This window comes from Pelophylax lessonae (genome assembly GCF_965119305.1).
Source record: "Pelophylax lessonae genome assembly, chromosome: 4".
Taxonomy (NCBI): Eukaryota; Metazoa; Chordata; class Amphibia; order Anura; family Ranidae; genus Pelophylax; species Pelophylax lessonae.
The window spans coordinates 607996519-608012854 of NC_138771.1; the positions used below are offsets into that span (position 1 = coordinate 607996519).

At 48.4% G+C, this 16336-nt stretch overlaps 1 protein-coding gene across 1 annotated transcript in view; it reads right to left on the reverse strand.

The window, feature by feature from the left end:
• ALKBH7 (alkB homolog 7) overlaps window positions 1-14910 on the reverse strand; it is a 35746-nt gene extending 20836 nt beyond the window's left edge. Inside the window, exon 1 of the mRNA XM_082256889.1 lies at window positions 14539-14910. Coding sequence (XP_082113015.1) covers window positions 14539-14841 — 303 coding nt within the window. The 5' untranslated portion in view covers window positions 14842-14910. The remainder of the gene's footprint in view (window positions 1-14538) is intronic.
• Window positions 14911-16336: the final 1426 nt, after the last annotated feature.

Sequence of the window (16336 nt, forward strand, 5' to 3'; positions counted from 1 at the left end):
AGTAGTCAGTGCCCCTCCCCACTCTGTAATAGTGGACAGTGCTCTTCCCCTCTCTGTAGTAATAGTAGACAGTGCCCCTCTCTAGTAGTAGTAGTAGTCAGTTCCCCTCCCCTCTAAATAGTAATAGTAGTCAATGCCCCTCTGCTCTCAATAGCAGTCGTTACTCTTCCCCTTTCTGTAGTAGTAGACAGTACCCCTCCCCTCTCAATTGTAATAGTAGTCAGTGCCCCTCCCCTCCCTGTAGTAGTAATCAGTGCCCCTCACAATAGTAGTAGTAGTCATTACTCTTCCCCTTTCTGTAGTAGTAGTCAATGACACTCCCCTCTTTATAGTAGTAGTTAGTGCCCCTCTGTATAGAAGTCTTTGCCCTTCCCCTCTCTGCAGTAGTAGTAGTAGTCTGTGTCCCTCCCCTCTCTTTGGTAGTAGTAGGTGGCGGTGCCCCTCCCCTATCTGCAGTACACTCCTCCCCTCTCTGTAGTATTAGCCGTGCTCCTCCCCTCTCTGTAGTATTAGTGTAGTATTAGCCATGCTCCCCCCTCTCTGCAGTAATAGTGTAGTATTAGCCGAGCTCCCCCCCTCTCTGTAGTATTAGTGTAGTATTAGTCGTGCTCCTCCCCTCTCTGTAGTATTAGTGTAGTATTAGCCGTGCTCCTCCCCTATCTGTAGTATTAGTGTAGTATTAGCCGTGCTCCTCCCCTCTCTGTAGTATTAGTGTAGTATTAGCCGTGCTCCTCCCCTCTCTGTAGTATTAGCCGTGCTCCTCCCCTCTCTGTAGTATTGGTTGTGCCCCTCCCCTCTCTGTAGTATTAGTGTAGTATTAGCCGTGCTCCTCCCCTCTCTGTAGTATTAGCCGTGCTCCTCCCCTCTCTGTAGTATTGGTTGTGCCCCTCCCCTCTCTGTAGTATTAGCCGTGCTCCTCCCCTCTCTGTAGTATTAGTGTAGTATTAGCCGTGCTCCTCCCCTCTCTGTAGTATTAGCCGTGCTCCTCCCCTCTCTGTAGTATTGGTTGTGCCCCTCCCCTCTCTGTAGTATTAGCCGTGCTCCTCCCCTCTCTGTAGTATTGGTTGTGCCCCTCCCCTCTCTGTAGTATTAGCCGTGCTCCTCCCCTCTCTGAAGTAATAGTGTAGTATTAGCCATGCTCCTCCCCTCTCTGTAGTTATAGTGTAGTATTAGTCATGCTCCTCCCCTCTCTGTAGTATTAGTGTAGTATTAGCCGTGCTCCCCCCTCTCTGTAGTATTAGTGTAGTATTAGTCGTGCTCCTCCCCTCTCTGTAGTATTAGTGTAGTATTAGCCGTGCTCCTCCCCTCTCTGTAGTATTAGTGTATTAGCCGTGCTCCTCCCCTCTCTGTAGTATTAGCCGTGCTCCTCCCCTCTCTGTAGTATTGGTTGTGCCCCTCCCCTCTCTGTAGTATTAGCCGTGCTCCTCCCCTCTCTGAAGTAATAGTGTAGTATTAGCCATGCTCCTCCCCTCTCTGTAGTTATAGTGTAGTATTAGTCATGCTCCTCCCCTCTCTGTAGTATTAGTGTAGTATTAGCCGTGCTCCCCCCTCTCTGTAGTATTAGTGTAGTATTAGTCGTGCTCCTCCCCTCTCTGTAGTATTAGTGTAGTATTAGCCGTGCTCCTTCCCTATCTGTAGTATTAGTGTAGTATTAGCCGTGCTCCTCCCCTCTCTGAAGTATTAGTGTAGTATTAGCCGTGCTCCTCCCCTCTCTGTAGTATTAGCCGTGCTCCTCCCCTCTCTGTAGTATTGGTTGTGCCCCTCCCCTCTCTGTAGTATTAGCCGTGCTCCTCCCCTTTCTCAAGTAATAGTGTAGTATTAGCCATGCTCCTCCCCTTTCTCAAGTAATAGTGTAGTATTAGCCATGCTCCTCCCCTCTCTGTAGTTTTAGTGTAGTATTAGTCATGCTCCTCCCCTCTCTGTAGTATTAGTGTAGTATTAGCCATGCTCCTCCCCTCTCTGTAGTATTAGCCGTGCTCCTCCCCTCTCTGTAGCATTAGTGTAGTATTAGCCATGCTCCTCCCCTCTCTGTAGTATTAGCCATGCTCCTCCCCTCTCTGTAGTATTAGCCATGCTCCTCCCCTCTCTGTAGTATTAGTCGTGCCCCTCCCCTCTCTGTAGTATTAGCCATGCTCCTCCCCTCTCTGTAGTATTAGTCGTGCCCCTCCCCTCTCTGTAGAATTAGCCATGCTCCTCCCCTCTCTGTAGTATTAGTGTAGTATTAGCCATGCTCCTCCCCTCTCTGTAGTATTAGTGCAGTATTAGCCGTACTCCTCCCCTCTCTGTAGTATTAGCCATTCTCCTCCCATCTCTGTAGTATTAGCCGTGCTCCTCCCCTCTCTGTAGTAATAGTGTAGTATTAGCCGTGCTCCTCCCCTCTCTGTAGTATTGGCCGTGCTCCTCCCCTTTCTGTAGTAATAGTGTATTAGCCGTGCTCCTCCCCTTTCTGAGGTATTAGCCGTGCTCCTCCCCTCTCTGTAGTATTAGTGCAGTATTAGCCGTACTCCTCCCCTCTCTGTAGTATTAGTGTAGTATTAGCAGTGCTCCTCCCCTCTCTGTAGTAATAGTGTAGTATTAGCCGTGGTCCTCCCCTCTCTGTAGTAATAGTGTAGTATTAGTCATGCTCCTCCCCTCTCTGTAGTATTAGTGTAGTATTAGCCGTGCTCCTCCCCTCTCTGTAGTAATAGTGTAGTATTAGCCGTGCTCCTCCCCTCTCTGTAGTATTAGTGTAGTATTAGTCGTGCTCCTCCCCTCTCTGTAGTATTAGCCGTGCTCCCCCCCTCTCTGTAGTATTTGTGTAGTATTAGCCGTAATCCTCCCCTCTCTGTAGTATTAGTGTAGTATTAGCCGTGCTCCTCCCCTCTCTGTAGTAATAGTGTAGTATTAGCCTTGCTCCTCCCCTCTCTGTAGTAATAGTGTAGTATTAGTCATGCTCCTCCCCTCTCTGTAGTATTAGTGTAGTATTAGCCGTGCTCCTCCCCTCTCTGTAGTAATAGTGTAGTATTAGCCGTGCTCCTCCCCTCTCTGTAGTAATAGTGTAGTATTAGTCGTGCTCCTCCCCTCTCTGTAGTATTAGTGTAGTATTAGCCGTGCTCCTCCCCTCTCTGTAGTATTAGTGTAGTATTAGCCGTGCTCCTCCCCTCTCTGTAGTATTAGTGTAGTATTAGCCGTGCTCCCCCCCACTCTGTAGTATTAGTGTAGTATTAGCCGTGCTCCCCCCTCTCTGTAGTATTAGTGTAGTATTAGCTGTGCTCCTCCCCTCTCTGTAGTATTAGTGTAGTATTAGCCGTGCTCCTCCCCTCTATGTAGTATTAGTGTAGTATTAGCCGTGCTCCCCCCCTCTCTGTAGTATTAGTGTAGTATTAGCCGTGCTCCTCCCCTCTCTGTAGTATTAGCCGTGCTCCCCCCTCTCTGTAGTATTAGTGTAGTATTAACCGTGCTCCTCCCCTCTCTGTAGTAATAGTGTAGTATTAGCCGTGCTCCTCCCCTCTCTGTAGTATTAGTGTAGTATTAGCCGTGCTCCCCCCTCTCTGTAGTATTAGTGTAGTATTAGCCGTGCTCCTCCCCTCTCTGTAGTATTAGTGTATTAGCCGTGCTCCTCCCCTCTCTGTAGTATTAGTGTAGTATTAGCCGTGCTCCTCCCCTCTCTGTAGTATTAGTGTAGTATTAGCCGTGCTCCTCCCCTCTCTGTAGTATTAGTGTAGTATTAGCCGTGCTCCCCCCTCTCTGTAGTATTAGTGTAGTATTAGCCGTGCTCCTCCCCTCTCTGTAGTATTAGCCGTGCTCCTCCCCTCTCTGTAGTATTAGTGTAGTATTAGCCGTGCTCCTCCCCTCTCTGTAGTATTAGTGTAGTATTAGCCGTGCTCCCCCCTCTCTGTAGTATTAGTGTAGTATTAGCCGTGCTCCTCCCCTCTCTGTAGTATTAGTGTAGTATTAGCCGTGCTCCTCCCCTCTCTGTAGTATTAGTGTAGTATTAGCCGTGCTCCTCCCCTCTCTGTAGTATTAGTGTAGTATTAGCCGTGCTCCTCCCCTCTCTGTAGTATTAGTGTAGTATTAGCCGTGCTCCTCCCCTCTCTGTAGTATTAGTGTAGTATTAGTCGTGCTCCCCCCCCCCTCTCTGTATTATTAGTGTAGTATTAGCCGTGCTCCCCCCCTCTCTGTAGTATTAGTGTAGTATTAGCCGTGCTCCTCCCCTCTCTGTAGTAATAGTGTAGTATTAGCCGTGCTCCTCCCCTCTCTGTTGTATTAGTGTAGTATTAGCCGTGCTCCCCCCCCTCTCTGTAGCATTAGTGTAGTATTAGCCGTGCTCCTCCCCTCTCTGTAGTATTAGCCGTGCTCCCCCCCTCTCTGTAGTATTAGTGTAGTATTAACCGTCCTCCTCCCCTCTCTGTAGTAATAGTGTAGTATTAGCCGTGCTCCTCCCCTCTCTGTAGTATTAGTGTAGTATTAGCCGTGCTCCCCCCCTCTCTGTAGTATTAGTGTAGTATTAGCCGTGCTCCTCCCCTCTCTGTAGTATTAGTGTAGTATTAGCCGTGCTCCTCCCCTCTCTGTAGTATTAGTGTAGTATTAGCCGTGCTCCTCCCCTCTCTGTAGTATTAGTGTAGTATTAGCCGTGCTCCTCCCCTCTCTGTAGTATTAGTGTAGTATTAGCCGTGCTCCCCCTCTCTGTAGTATTAGTGTAGTATTAGCCGTGCTCCTCCCCTCTCTGTAGTATTAGTGTAGTATTAGCCGTGCTCCTCCCCTCTCTGTAGTATTAGTGTAGTATTAGCCATGCTCCCCCCTCTCTGTAGTATTAGTGTAGTATTAGCCGTGCTCCTCCCCTCTCTGTAGTATTAGTGTAGTATTAGCCGTGCTCCTCCCCTCTCTGTAGTATTAGCCGTGCTCCCCCCTCTCTGTAGTATTAGTGTAGTATTAGTCGTGCTCCCCCCCTCTCTGTAGTATTAGTGTAGTATTAGCCGTGCTCCCCCCTCTCTGTAGTATTAGTGTAGTATTAGCCATGCTCCTCCCCTCTCTGTAGTATTAGTGTAGTATTAGTCGTGCTCCTCCCCTCTCTGTAGTATTAGTGTAGTATTAGTCGTGCTCCTCCCCTCTCTGTAGTAATAGTGTAGTATTAGCTGTGCTCCTCCCCTCTCTGTAGTATTAGTGTAGTATTAGTCGTGCTCCCCCCCTCTCTGTAGTATTAGTGTAGTATTAGTCGTGCTCCCCCCCCTCTCTGTAGTATTAGTCGTGCTCCTCCCCTCTCTGTAGTATTAGTGTAGTATTAGCCGTGCTCCTCCCCTCTCTGTAGTATTAGTGTAGTATTAGTCGTGCTCCCCCCCCTCTCTGTAGTATTAGTCGTGCTCCCCCCCTCTCTGTAGTATTAGTGTAGTATTAGCCATGCTCCCCCCCTCTCTGTAGTATTAGTGTAGTATTAGCCGTGCTCCCCCCTCTCTGTAGTATTAGTGTAGTATTAGCCGTGCTCCTCCCCTCTCTGTAGTATTAGTGTAGTATTAGCCGTGCTCCTCCCCTCTCTGTAGTATTAGTGTAGTATTAGCCGTGCTCCTCCCCTCTCTGTAGTATTAGTGTAGTATTAGTCATGCTCCCCCCCTCTCTGTAGTATTAGTCGTGCTCCCCCCCTCTCTGTAGTATTAGTGTAGTATTAGCCATGCTCCCCCCCTCTCTGTAGTATTAGTGTAGTATTAGCCGTGCTCCCCCCTCTCTGTAGTATTAGTGTAGTATTAGCCGTGCTCCTCCCCTCTCTGTAGTATTAGTGTAGTATTAGCCGTGCTCCTCCCCTCTCTGTAGTATTAGTGTAGTATTAGCCGTGCTCCTCCCCTCTCTGTAGTATTAGTTTAGTATTAGCCGTGCTCCCCCCTCTCTGTAGTATTAGTGTAGTATTAGCCGTGCTCCTCCCCTCTCTGTAGTATTAGTGTAGTATTAGCCGTGCTCCTCCCCTCTCTGTAGTATTAGTGTAGTATTAGCCATGCTCCCCCCTCTCTGTAGTATTAGTGTAGTATTAGTCGTGCTCCCCCCCCTCTCTGTAGTATTAGTGTAGTATTAGCCGTGCTCCTCCCCTCTCTGTAGTAATAGTGTAGTATTAGTCGTGCTCCCCCCCCTCTCTGTAGTATTAGTGTAGTATTAGCCGTGCTCCTCCCCTCTCTGTAGTATTAGTGTAGTATTAGCCATGCTCCCCCCCTCTCTGTAGTATTAGTGTAGTATTAGTCGTGCTCCCCCCCCTCTCTGTAGTATTAGTGTAGTATTAGCCGTGCTCCTCCCCTCTCTGTAGTAATAGTGTAGTATTAGTCGTGCTCCCCCCCCTCTCTGTAGTAATAGTGTAGTATTAGCCGTGCTCCCCCCCTCTCTGTAGTATTAGTGTAGTATTAGCCGTGCTCCCCCCTCTCTGTAGTATTAGTGTAGTATTAGTCGTACTCCTCCCCTCTCTGTAGTATTAGTGTAGTATTAGTCGTACTCCTCCCCTCTCTGTAGTATTAGTGTAGTATTAGTCGTACTCCTCCCCTCTCTGTAGTATTAGTGTAGTATTAGTCGTACTCCTCCCCTCTCTGTAGTATTAGTGTAGTATTAGTCGTGCTCCCCCCCTCTCTGTAGTATTAGCCGTGCCCCCCCCCTCTCTGTAGTATTAGTGTAGTATTAGCCGTGCTCCCCCCTCTCTGTAGTATTAGTGTAGTATTAGCCGTGCTCCTCCCCTCTCTGTAGTATTAGTGTAGTATTAGTCGTGCTCCTCCCCTCTCTGTAGTATTAGTGTAGTATTAGCCGTGCTCCTCCCCTCTCTGTAGTATTAGTGTAGTATTAGTCGTGCTCCTCCCCTCTCTGTAGTATTAGTGTAGTATTAGCCGTGCTCCTCCCCTCTCTGTAGTATTAGTGTAGTATTAGCCGTGCTCCTCCCCTCTCTGTAGTATTAGTGTAGTATTAGCCATGCTCCCCCCTCTCTGTAGTATTAGTGTAGTATTAGCCGTGCTCCTCCCCTCTCTGTAGTATTAGTGTAGTATTAGCCGTGCTCCTCCCCTCTCTGTAGTATTAGCCGTGCTCCCCCCTCTCTGTAGTATTAGTGTAGTATTAGTCGTGCTCCCCCCCCTCTCTGTAGTATTAGTGTAGTATTAGCCGTGCTCCCCCCTCTCTGTAGTATTAGTGTAGTATTAGCCATGCTCCTCCCCTCTCTGTAGTATTAGTGTAGTATTAGTCGTGCTCCTCCCCTCTCTGTAGTATTAGTGTAGTATTAGTCGTGCTCCTCCCCTCTCTGTAGTAATAGTGTAGTATTAGCTGTGCTCCTCCCCTCTCTGTAGTATTAGTGTAGTATTAGTCGTGCTCCCCCCTCTCTGTAGTATTAGTGTAGTATTAGTCGTGCTCCCCCCCCTCTCTGTAGTATTAGTCGTGCTCCTCCCCTCTCTGTAGTATTAGTGTAGTATTAGTCGTGCTCCCCCCCCTCTCTGTAGTATTAGTCGTGCTCCCCCCCTCTCTGTAGTATTAGTGTAGTATTAGCCATGCTCCCCCCCTCTCTGTAGTATTAGTGTAGTATTAGCCGTGCTCCCCCCTCTCTGTAGTATTAGTGTAGTATTAGCCGTGCTCCTCCCCTCTCTGTAGTATTAGTGTAGTATTAGCCGTGCTCCTCCCCTCTCTGTAGTATTAGTGTAGTATTAGCCGTGCTCCTCCCCTCTCTGTAGTATTAGTGTAGTATTAGTCATGCTCCCCCCCCTCTCTGTAGTATTAGTCGTGCTCCCCCCCTCTCTGTAGTATTAGTGTAGTATTAGCCATGCTCCCCCCCTCTCTGTAGTATTAGTGTAGTATTAGCCGTGCTCCCCCCTCTCTGTAGTATTAGTGTAGTATTAGCCGTGCTCCTCCCCTCTCTGTAGTATTAGCCGTGCTCCTCCCCTCTCTGTAGTATTAGTGTAGTATTAGCCGTGCTCCTCCCCTCTCTGTAGTATTAGTGTAGTATTAGCCGTGCTCCCCCCTCTCTGTAGTATTAGTGTAGTATTAGCCGTGCTCCTCCCCTCTCTGTAGTATTAGTGTAGTATTAGCCGTGCTCCTCCCCTCTCTGTAGTATTAGTGTAGTATTAGCCGTGCTCCTCCCCTCTCTGTAGTATTAGTGTAGTAGTAGCCGTGCTCCTCCCCTCTCTGTAGTATTAGTGTAGTATTAGCCGTGCTCCTCCCCTCTCTGTAGTATTAGTGTAGTATTAGTCGTGCTCCCCCCCCCCCTCTCTGTATTATTAGTGTAGTATTAGCCGTGCTCCCCCCCTCTCTGTAGTATTAGTGTAGTATTAGCCGTGCTCCTCCCCTCTCTGTAGTAATAGTGTAGTATTAGCCGTGCTCCTCCCCTCTCTGTTGTATTAGTGTAGTATTAGCCGTGCTCCCCCCCCCTCTCTGTAGCATTAGTGTAGTATTAGCCGTGCTCCTCCCCTCTCTGTAGTATTAGCCGTGCTCCCCCCCTCTCTGTAGTATTAGTGTAGTATTAACCGTCCTCCTCCCCTCTCTGTAGTAATAGTGTAGTATTAGCCGTGCTCCTCCCCTCTCTGTAGTATTAGTGTAGTATTAGCCGTGCTCCCCCCCTCTCTGTAGTATTAGTGTAGTATTAGCCGTGCTCCTCCCCTCTCTGTAGTATTAGTGTAGTATTAGCCGTGCTCCTCCCCTCTCTGTAGTATTAGTGTAGTATTAGCCGTGCTCCTCCCCTCTCTGTAGTATTAGTGTAGTATTAGCCGTGCTCCTCCCCTCTCTGTAGTATTAGTGTAGTATTAGCCGTGCTCCCCCTCTCTGTAGTATTAGTGTAGTATTAGCCGTGCTCCTCCCCTCTCTGTAGTATTAGTGTAGTATTAGCCGTGCTCCTCCCCTCTCTGTAGTATTAGTGTAGTATTAGCCATGCTCCCCCCTCTCTGTAGTATTAGTGTAGTATTAGCCGTGCTCCTCCCCTCTCTGTAGTATTAGTGTAGTATTAGCCGTGCTCCTCCCCTCTCTGTAGTATTAGCCGTGCTCCCCCCTCTCTGTAGTATTAGTGTAGTATTAGTCGTGCTCCCCCCCTCTCTGTAGTATTAGTGTAGTATTAGCCGTGCTCCCCCCTCTCTGTAGTATTAGTGTAGTATTAGCCATGCTCCTCCCCTCTCTGTAGTATTAGTGTAGTATTAGTCGTGCTCCTCCCCTCTCTGTAGTATTAGTGTAGTATTAGTCGTGCTCCTCCCCTCTCTGTAGTAATAGTGTAGTATTAGCTGTGCTCCTCCCCTCTCTGTAGTATTAGTGTAGTATTAGTCGTGCTCCCCCCCTCTCTGTAGTATTAGTGTAGTATTAGTCGTGCTCCCCCCCCTCTCTGTAGTATTAGTCGTGCTCCTCCCCTCTCTGTAGTATTAGTGTAGTATTAGCCGTGCTCCTCCCCTCTCTGTAGTATTAGTGTAGTATTAGTCGTGCTCCCCCCCCTCTCTGTAGTATTAGTCGTGCTCCCCCCCTCTCTGTAGTATTAGTGTAGTATTAGCCATGCTCCCCCCTCTCTGTAGTATTAGTGTAGTATTAGCCGTGCTCCCCCCTCTCTGTAGTATTAGTGTAGTATTAGCCGTGCTCCTCCCCTCTCTGTAGTATTAGTGTAGTATTAGCCGTGCTCCTCCCCTCTCTGTAGTATTAGTGTAGTATTAGCCGTGCTCCTCCCCTCTCTGTAGTATTAGTGTAGTATTAGTCATGCTCCCCCCCTCTCTGTAGTATTAGTCGTGCTCCCTCCCCTCTCTGTAGTATTAGTGTAGTATTAGCCATGCTCCCCCCTCTCTGTAGTATTAGTGTAGTATTAGCCGTGCTCCCCCCTCTCTGTAGTATTAGTGTAGTATTAGCCGTGCTCCTCCCCTCTCTGTAGTATTAGTGTAGTATTAGCCGTGCTCCTCCCCTCTCTGTAGTATTAGTGTAGTATTAGTCGTGCTCCTCCCCTCTCTGTAGTATTAGTGTAGTATTAGCCGTGCTCCCCCTCTCTGTAGTATTAGTGTAGTATTAGCCGTGCTCCTCCCCTCTCTGTAGTATTAGTGTAGTATTAGCCGTGCTCCTCTCCTCTCTGTAGTATTAGTGTAGTATTAGCCATGCTCCCCCCCTCTCTGTAGTATTAGTGTAGTATTAGTCGTGCTCCCCCCCCTCTCTGTAGTATTAGTGTAGTATTAGCCGTGCTCCTCCCCTCTCTGTAGTAATAGTGTAGTATTAGTCGTGCTCCCCCCCTCTCTGTAGTATTAGTGTAGTATTAGCCGTGCTCCTCCCCTCTCTGTAGTATTAGTGTAGTATTAGCCATGCTCCCCCCTCTCTGTAGTATTAGTGTAGTATTAGTCGTACTCCCCTGCTCCCCCCCCTCTCTGTAGTATTAGTGTAGTATTAGCCGTGCTCCTCCCCTCTCTGTAGTAATAGTGTAGTATTAGTCGTGCTCCCCCCCCTCTCTGTAGTAATAGTGTAGTATTAGCCGTGCTCCCCCCCTCTCTGTAGTATTAGTGTAGTATTAGCCGTGCTCCCCCCTCTCTGTAGTATTAGTGTAGTATTAGTCGTACTCCTCCCCTCTCTGTAGTATTAGTGTAGTATTAGTCCGTACTCCTCCCCTCTCTGTAGTATTAGGTCGTAATGGCCTTGCTCCTCCCCTCTCTGTAGTATTAGTGTAGTATTAGCCGTGCTCCTCCCCTCTCTGTAGTATTAGTGTAGTATTAGTCGTGCTCCCTCCCCTCTCTGTAGTATAGTGTATGTATAGCCGTGCTCCTCCCCTCTCTGTAGTATTAGTGTAGTATTAGCCGTGCTCCTCCCCTCTCTGTAGTATTAGTGTAGTATTAGCCGTGCTCCTCCCCTCTCTGTAGTATTAGTGTAGTATTAGTCCGTGCTCCTCCCCTCTCTGTAGTATTAGTGTAGTATTAGCCGTGCTCCTCCCCTCTCTGTAGTATTAGTGTAGTATTAGTTCCGTGCTCCTCCCCTCTCTGTAGTATTAGTGTAGTATTAGCCGTGCTCCTCCCCTCTCTGTAGTATTAGTGTAGTATTAGCCATGCTCCTCCCTCTCTGTAGTATTAGTGTAGTATTAGCCATGCTCCCCCCTCTCTGTAGTATTAGTGTAGTATTAGCCGTGCTCCTCCCCTCTCTGTAGTATTAGTGTAGTATTAGCCGTGCTCCCTCCCCTCTCTGTAGTATTAGCCGTGCTCCCCCCTCTCTGTAGTATTAGTGTAGTATTAGTCGTGCTCCCCCCCCTCTCTGTAGTATTAGTGTAGTATTAGCCGTCGCTCCCCCCCTCTCTGTAGTATTAGTGTAGTAATTAGCCATGCTCGTGCTCCTCCCCTCTCTGTAGTATTAGTGTAGTATTAGTCGTGCTCCTCCCCTCTCTGTAGTAATAGTGTAGTATTAGCTGTGCTCCTCCCCTCTCTGTAGTATTAGTGTAGTATTAGTCGTGCTCCCCCCCTCTCTGTAGTATTAGTGTAGTATTAGTCGTGCTCCCCCCCCTCTCTGTAGTATTAGTCGTGCTCCTCCCCTCTCTGTAGTATTAGTGTAGTATTAGCCGTGCTCCTCCCCTCTCTGTAGTATTAGTGTAGTATTAGTCGTGCTCCCCCCCCTCTCTGTAGTATTAGTCGTGCTCCCCCCCTCTCTGTAGTATTAGTGTAGTATTAGCCATGCTCCCCCCCTCTCTGTAGTATTAGTGTAGTATTAGCCGTGCTCCCCCCTCTCTGTAGTATTAGTGTAGTATTAGCCGTGCTCCTCCCCTCTCTGTAGTATTAGTGTAGTATTAGTCGTGCTCCTCCCCTCTCTGTAGTATTAGTGTAGTATTAGCCGTGCTCCTCCCCTCTCTGTAGTATTAGTGTAGTATTAGTCGTGCTCCTCCCCTCTCTGTAGTATTAGTGTAGTATTAGCCGTGCTCCTCCCCTCTCTGTAGTATTAGTGTAGTATTAGCCGTGCTCCTCCCCTCTCTGTAGTATTAGTGTAGTATTAGCCATGCTCCCCCCTCTCTGTAGTATTAGTGTAGTATTAGCCGTGCTCCTCCCCTCTCTGTAGTATTAGTGTAGTATTAGCCGTGCTCCTCCCCTCTCTGTAGTATTAGCCGTGCTCCCCCCTCTCTGTAGTATTAGTGTAGTATTAGTCGTGCTCCCCCCCTCTCTGTAGTATTAGTGTAGTATTAGCCGTGCTCCCCCCTCTCTGTAGTATTAGTGTAGTATTAGCCATGCTCCTCCCCTCTCTGTAGTATTAGTGTAGTATTAGTCGTGCTCCTCCCCTCTCTGTAGTATTAGTGTAGTATTAGTCGTGCTCCTCCCCTCTCTGTAGTAATAGTGTAGTATTAGCTGTGCTCCTCCCCTCTCTGTAGTATTAGTGTAGTATTAGTCGTGCTCCCCCCCTCTCTGTAGTATTAGTGTAGTATTAGTCGTGCTCCCCCCCCTCTCTGTAGTATTAGTCGTGCTCCTCCCCTCTCTGTAGTATTAGTGTAGTATTAGCCGTGCTCCTCCCCTCTCTGTAGTATTAGTGTAGTATTAGTCGTGCTCCCCCCCCTCTCTGTAGTATTAGTCGTGCTCCCCCCTCTCTGTAGTATTAGTGTAGTATTAGCCATGCTCCCCCCCTCTCTGTAGTATTAGTGTAGTATTAGCCGTGCTCCCCCCTCTCTGTAGTATTAGTGTAGTATTAGCCGTGCTCCTCCCCTCTCTGTAGTATTAGTGTAGTATTAGCCGTGCTCCTCCCCTCTCTGTAGTATTAGTGTAGTATTAGCCGTGCTCCTCCCCTCTCTGTAGTATTAGTGTAGTATTAGTCATGCTCCCCCCCCTCTCTGTAGTATTAGTCGTGCTCCCCCCCTCTCTGTAGTATTAGTGTAGTATTAGCCATGCTCCCCCCCTCTCTGTAGTATTAGTGTAGTATTAGCCGTGCTCCCCCCTCTCTGTAGTATTAGTGTAGTATTAGCCGTGCTCCTCCCCTCTCTGTAGTATTAGTGTAGTATTAGCCGTGCTCCTCCCCTCTCTGTAGTATTAGTGTAGTATTAGCCGTGCTCCTCCCCTCTCTGTAGTATTAGTTTAGTATTAGCCGTGCTCCCCCCTCTCTGTAGTATTAGTGTAGTATTAGCCGTGCTCCTCCCCTCTCTGTAGTATTAGTGTAGTATTAGCCGTGCTCCTCCCCTCTCTGTAGTATTAGTGTAGTATTAGCCATGCTCCCCCCCCTCTCTGTAGTATTAGTGTAGTATTAGTCGTGCTCCCCCCCCTCTCTGTAGTATTAGTGTAGTATTAGCCGTGCTCCTCCCCTCTCTGTAGTAATAGTGTAGTATTAGTCGTGCTCCCCCCCCTCTCTGTAGTATTAGTGTAGTATTAGCCGTGCTCCTCCCCTCTCTGTAGTATTAGTGTAGTATTAGCCATGCTCCCCCCCTCTCTGTAGTATTAGTGTAGTATTAGTCGTGCTCCCCCCCTCTCTGTAGTATTAGTGTAGTATTAGCCGTGCTCCTCCCCTCTCTGTAGTAATAGTGTAGTATTAGTCGTGCTCCCCCCCCTCTCTGTAGTATTAGTGTAGTATTAGCCGTGCTCCTCCCCTCTCTGTAGTTATAGTGTAGTATTAGCCGTGCTCCCCCCCTCTCTGTAGTATTAGTGTAGTATTAGCCGTGCTCCCCCCTCTCTGTAGTATTAGTGTAGTATTAGTCGTACTCCTCCCCTCTCTGTAGTATTAGTGTAGTATTAGTCGTACTCCTCCCCTCTCTGTAGTATTAGTGTAGTATTAGTCGTACTCCTCCCCTCTCTGTAGTATTAGTGTAGTATTAGTCGTGCTCCCCCCCTCTCTGTAGTATTAGCCGTGCCCCCCCCTCTCTGTAGTATTAGTGTAGTATTAGCCGTGCTCCCCCCTCTCTGTAGTATTAGTGTAGTATTAGCCGTGCTCCTCCCCTCTCTGTAGTATTAGTGTAGTATTAGTCGTACTCCTCCCCTCTCTGTAGTATTAGTGTAGTATTAGTCGTGCTCCTCCCCTCTCTGTAGTGGTAGTCATTGTCCCTCCCCTCTCTGTGGTATTAGTTGAGCCACTCCCCTCTCTGTAGTAGTAGTCAGTGCTCCTCCCCTTTCTGTAGTAGTAGTCGGTGCCCCTCCCCTTTCTGTAGTAGTAGTAGTCAGTGCTCCTCCCCTTTCTGTAGTAGTAGTAGTCAGTGCTCCTCCCCTTTCTGTAGTAGTAGTAGTCAGTGCTCCTCCCCTTTCTGTAGTAGTAGTCGGTGCCCCTCCCCTTTCTGTAGTAGTAGTAGTCAGTGCTCCTCCCCTTTCTGTAGTAGTAGTCGGTGCCCCTCCCCTTTCTGTAGTAGTAGTAGTCAGTGCTCCTCCCCTTTCTGTAGTAGTAGTAGTCAGTGCTCCTCCCCTTTCTGTAGTAGTAGTCAGTGCTCCTCCCCTTTCTGTAGTAGTAGTCGGTGCCCCTCCCCTTTCTGTAGTAATAGTAGTCAGTGCTCCTCCCCTTTCTGTAGTAGTAGTCAGTGCTCCTTCCCTTTCTGTAGTAGTAGTCAGTGCTCCTCCCCTTTCTGTAGTAGTAGTAGTCGGTGCCCCTCCCCTTTCTGTAGTAGTAGTCGGTGCCCCTCCCCTTTCTGTAGTAGTCAGTGCTCTCACACCCCGCCCCCCAGGTCCTCACATCGTCCCAGTGGCCGCTCTCGTATCTCTTCTTCCTCAGGGTTGGCTCCAGCTCCCGGCACAGCTCCTCCTCCTCCTCCCCGGTGATGAAGTCAGTCTGCAGGCGGAGGCCGGAGCTCACCCGGGACAGGGCGGCCTGGCAGGAGGGCAGCACGTGACTTTCCGGTAACGCCCCCACATGGCAGAAGCGGCTCGAAGCAATCAGCAGAGCGAGGGGAGAGCCGGGGCCCCGCGGCCTGGACATACAGCGGAGCCAAAACCGCATGTTACCAAGGCAACCGAGAGCTCCACTGGGCGCCGCCATCTTGTCTCCGCGCCGTGCATTGTGGGAGGAGAATATGACAACTGGGAGATGTGTGTCACCTTCACTGCACAGTGCACAGGGCGGAAGCTGTACTATAAAAATCTACAGAGATCCACGAGGCTGAAGTTGGTTTCTTATTCGTCCAGTTTCAGCCTCGTTAGAGATCCTCCATGGATACAGCTGTCCCTGTATACTGACACTTCTATTCCTTACAGTTACTATAATATTCTATAGAGATCCCCCTGGACACCGGTCCCTGTATACTGACACTTCTATTCCTTACAGTTACTATAATATTCTATAGAGGTCCCCCTGGACACCGGTCCCTGTATACTGACACTTCTATTCCTTACAGTTACTATAATATTCTATAGAGATCCCCCTGGACACCGGTCCCTGTATACTGACACTTCTATACCTTACAGTTACTATAATATTCTATAGAGGTCCCCCCTGGACACCGGTCCCTGTATACTGACACTTCTATACCTTACAGTTACTATAATATTCTATAGATTTCATTTTCCAGCAGGACTTGGCACCGCCCACACTGCCAAAAGTACCAATACCTGGTTTAATAATCATGGGATCACTGTGCTTGATTGGCCAGCAAACTCGCCTGACCTAAGAGAATCACTGATGAGGAAGCACTGATAGGCAGCACGGCACTGATAGGCGGCACAGGCATTTATGGGCACTGATAGGTAGCACTGATCAGCACTAATAGGCGGCAGCGATAGGTGGCACTGATGGCCGGCAGCAGGGCACTGATAGGCAGCAGTGATCAGCGCTAATAGGGGGCACTAATAAGCTGCACTGATGAGGAGGCAATGATAGGCAGCACAGCACTGATAGGCAGCACTGATCAACACTAATAGGCAGCACTGATAGGTGGCACTGATGGGCAATGATAGGCGACACCGATGGGCACAGTTAGGCAGCACTGATTGGCACTGATGAGGCTGCACTGATTATCAGGGCACTATTTTTTCAATGTCCATGTCCCCTGTCACACTTGCAGGTTTCCTGCTCTACTTTCCTTGCCTACAACCGGCAAGTGTGTTAACCTGTGATTGGACACTGTGATCAGTTGTGTCCAAAGGACAGGGGGCGCCCTGTTTACGGAGTATAGAATGTGAAAACTGTTTCTTTTGTTTAACCTCTTCAATACTTTCATTCCCTTCCTGCAAAGGCCAATTTTCACCTTTCAGCGTTGTCAGACTTTGAATGACAATTTGTTATAAAATGTTACAAATAAATAATTTTTCTCCTTTACTGATGAGGTGGCACTGATATTTTCTGTTGACAGGCACTGATAGGCTGCACTGATGAGGAGGCACTGATAGGCAGCACTGATTAGCACTGATAGGTGGCACTGATGAGCAATGATAGGCAGCATTGATAGGCCCTAATAGGTGGCACTGATGGGCACTGATAGGTTGCACTGATGATGAGGCACTGATGATGAGGCACTGAGAGGCAGTATGGCACTGAT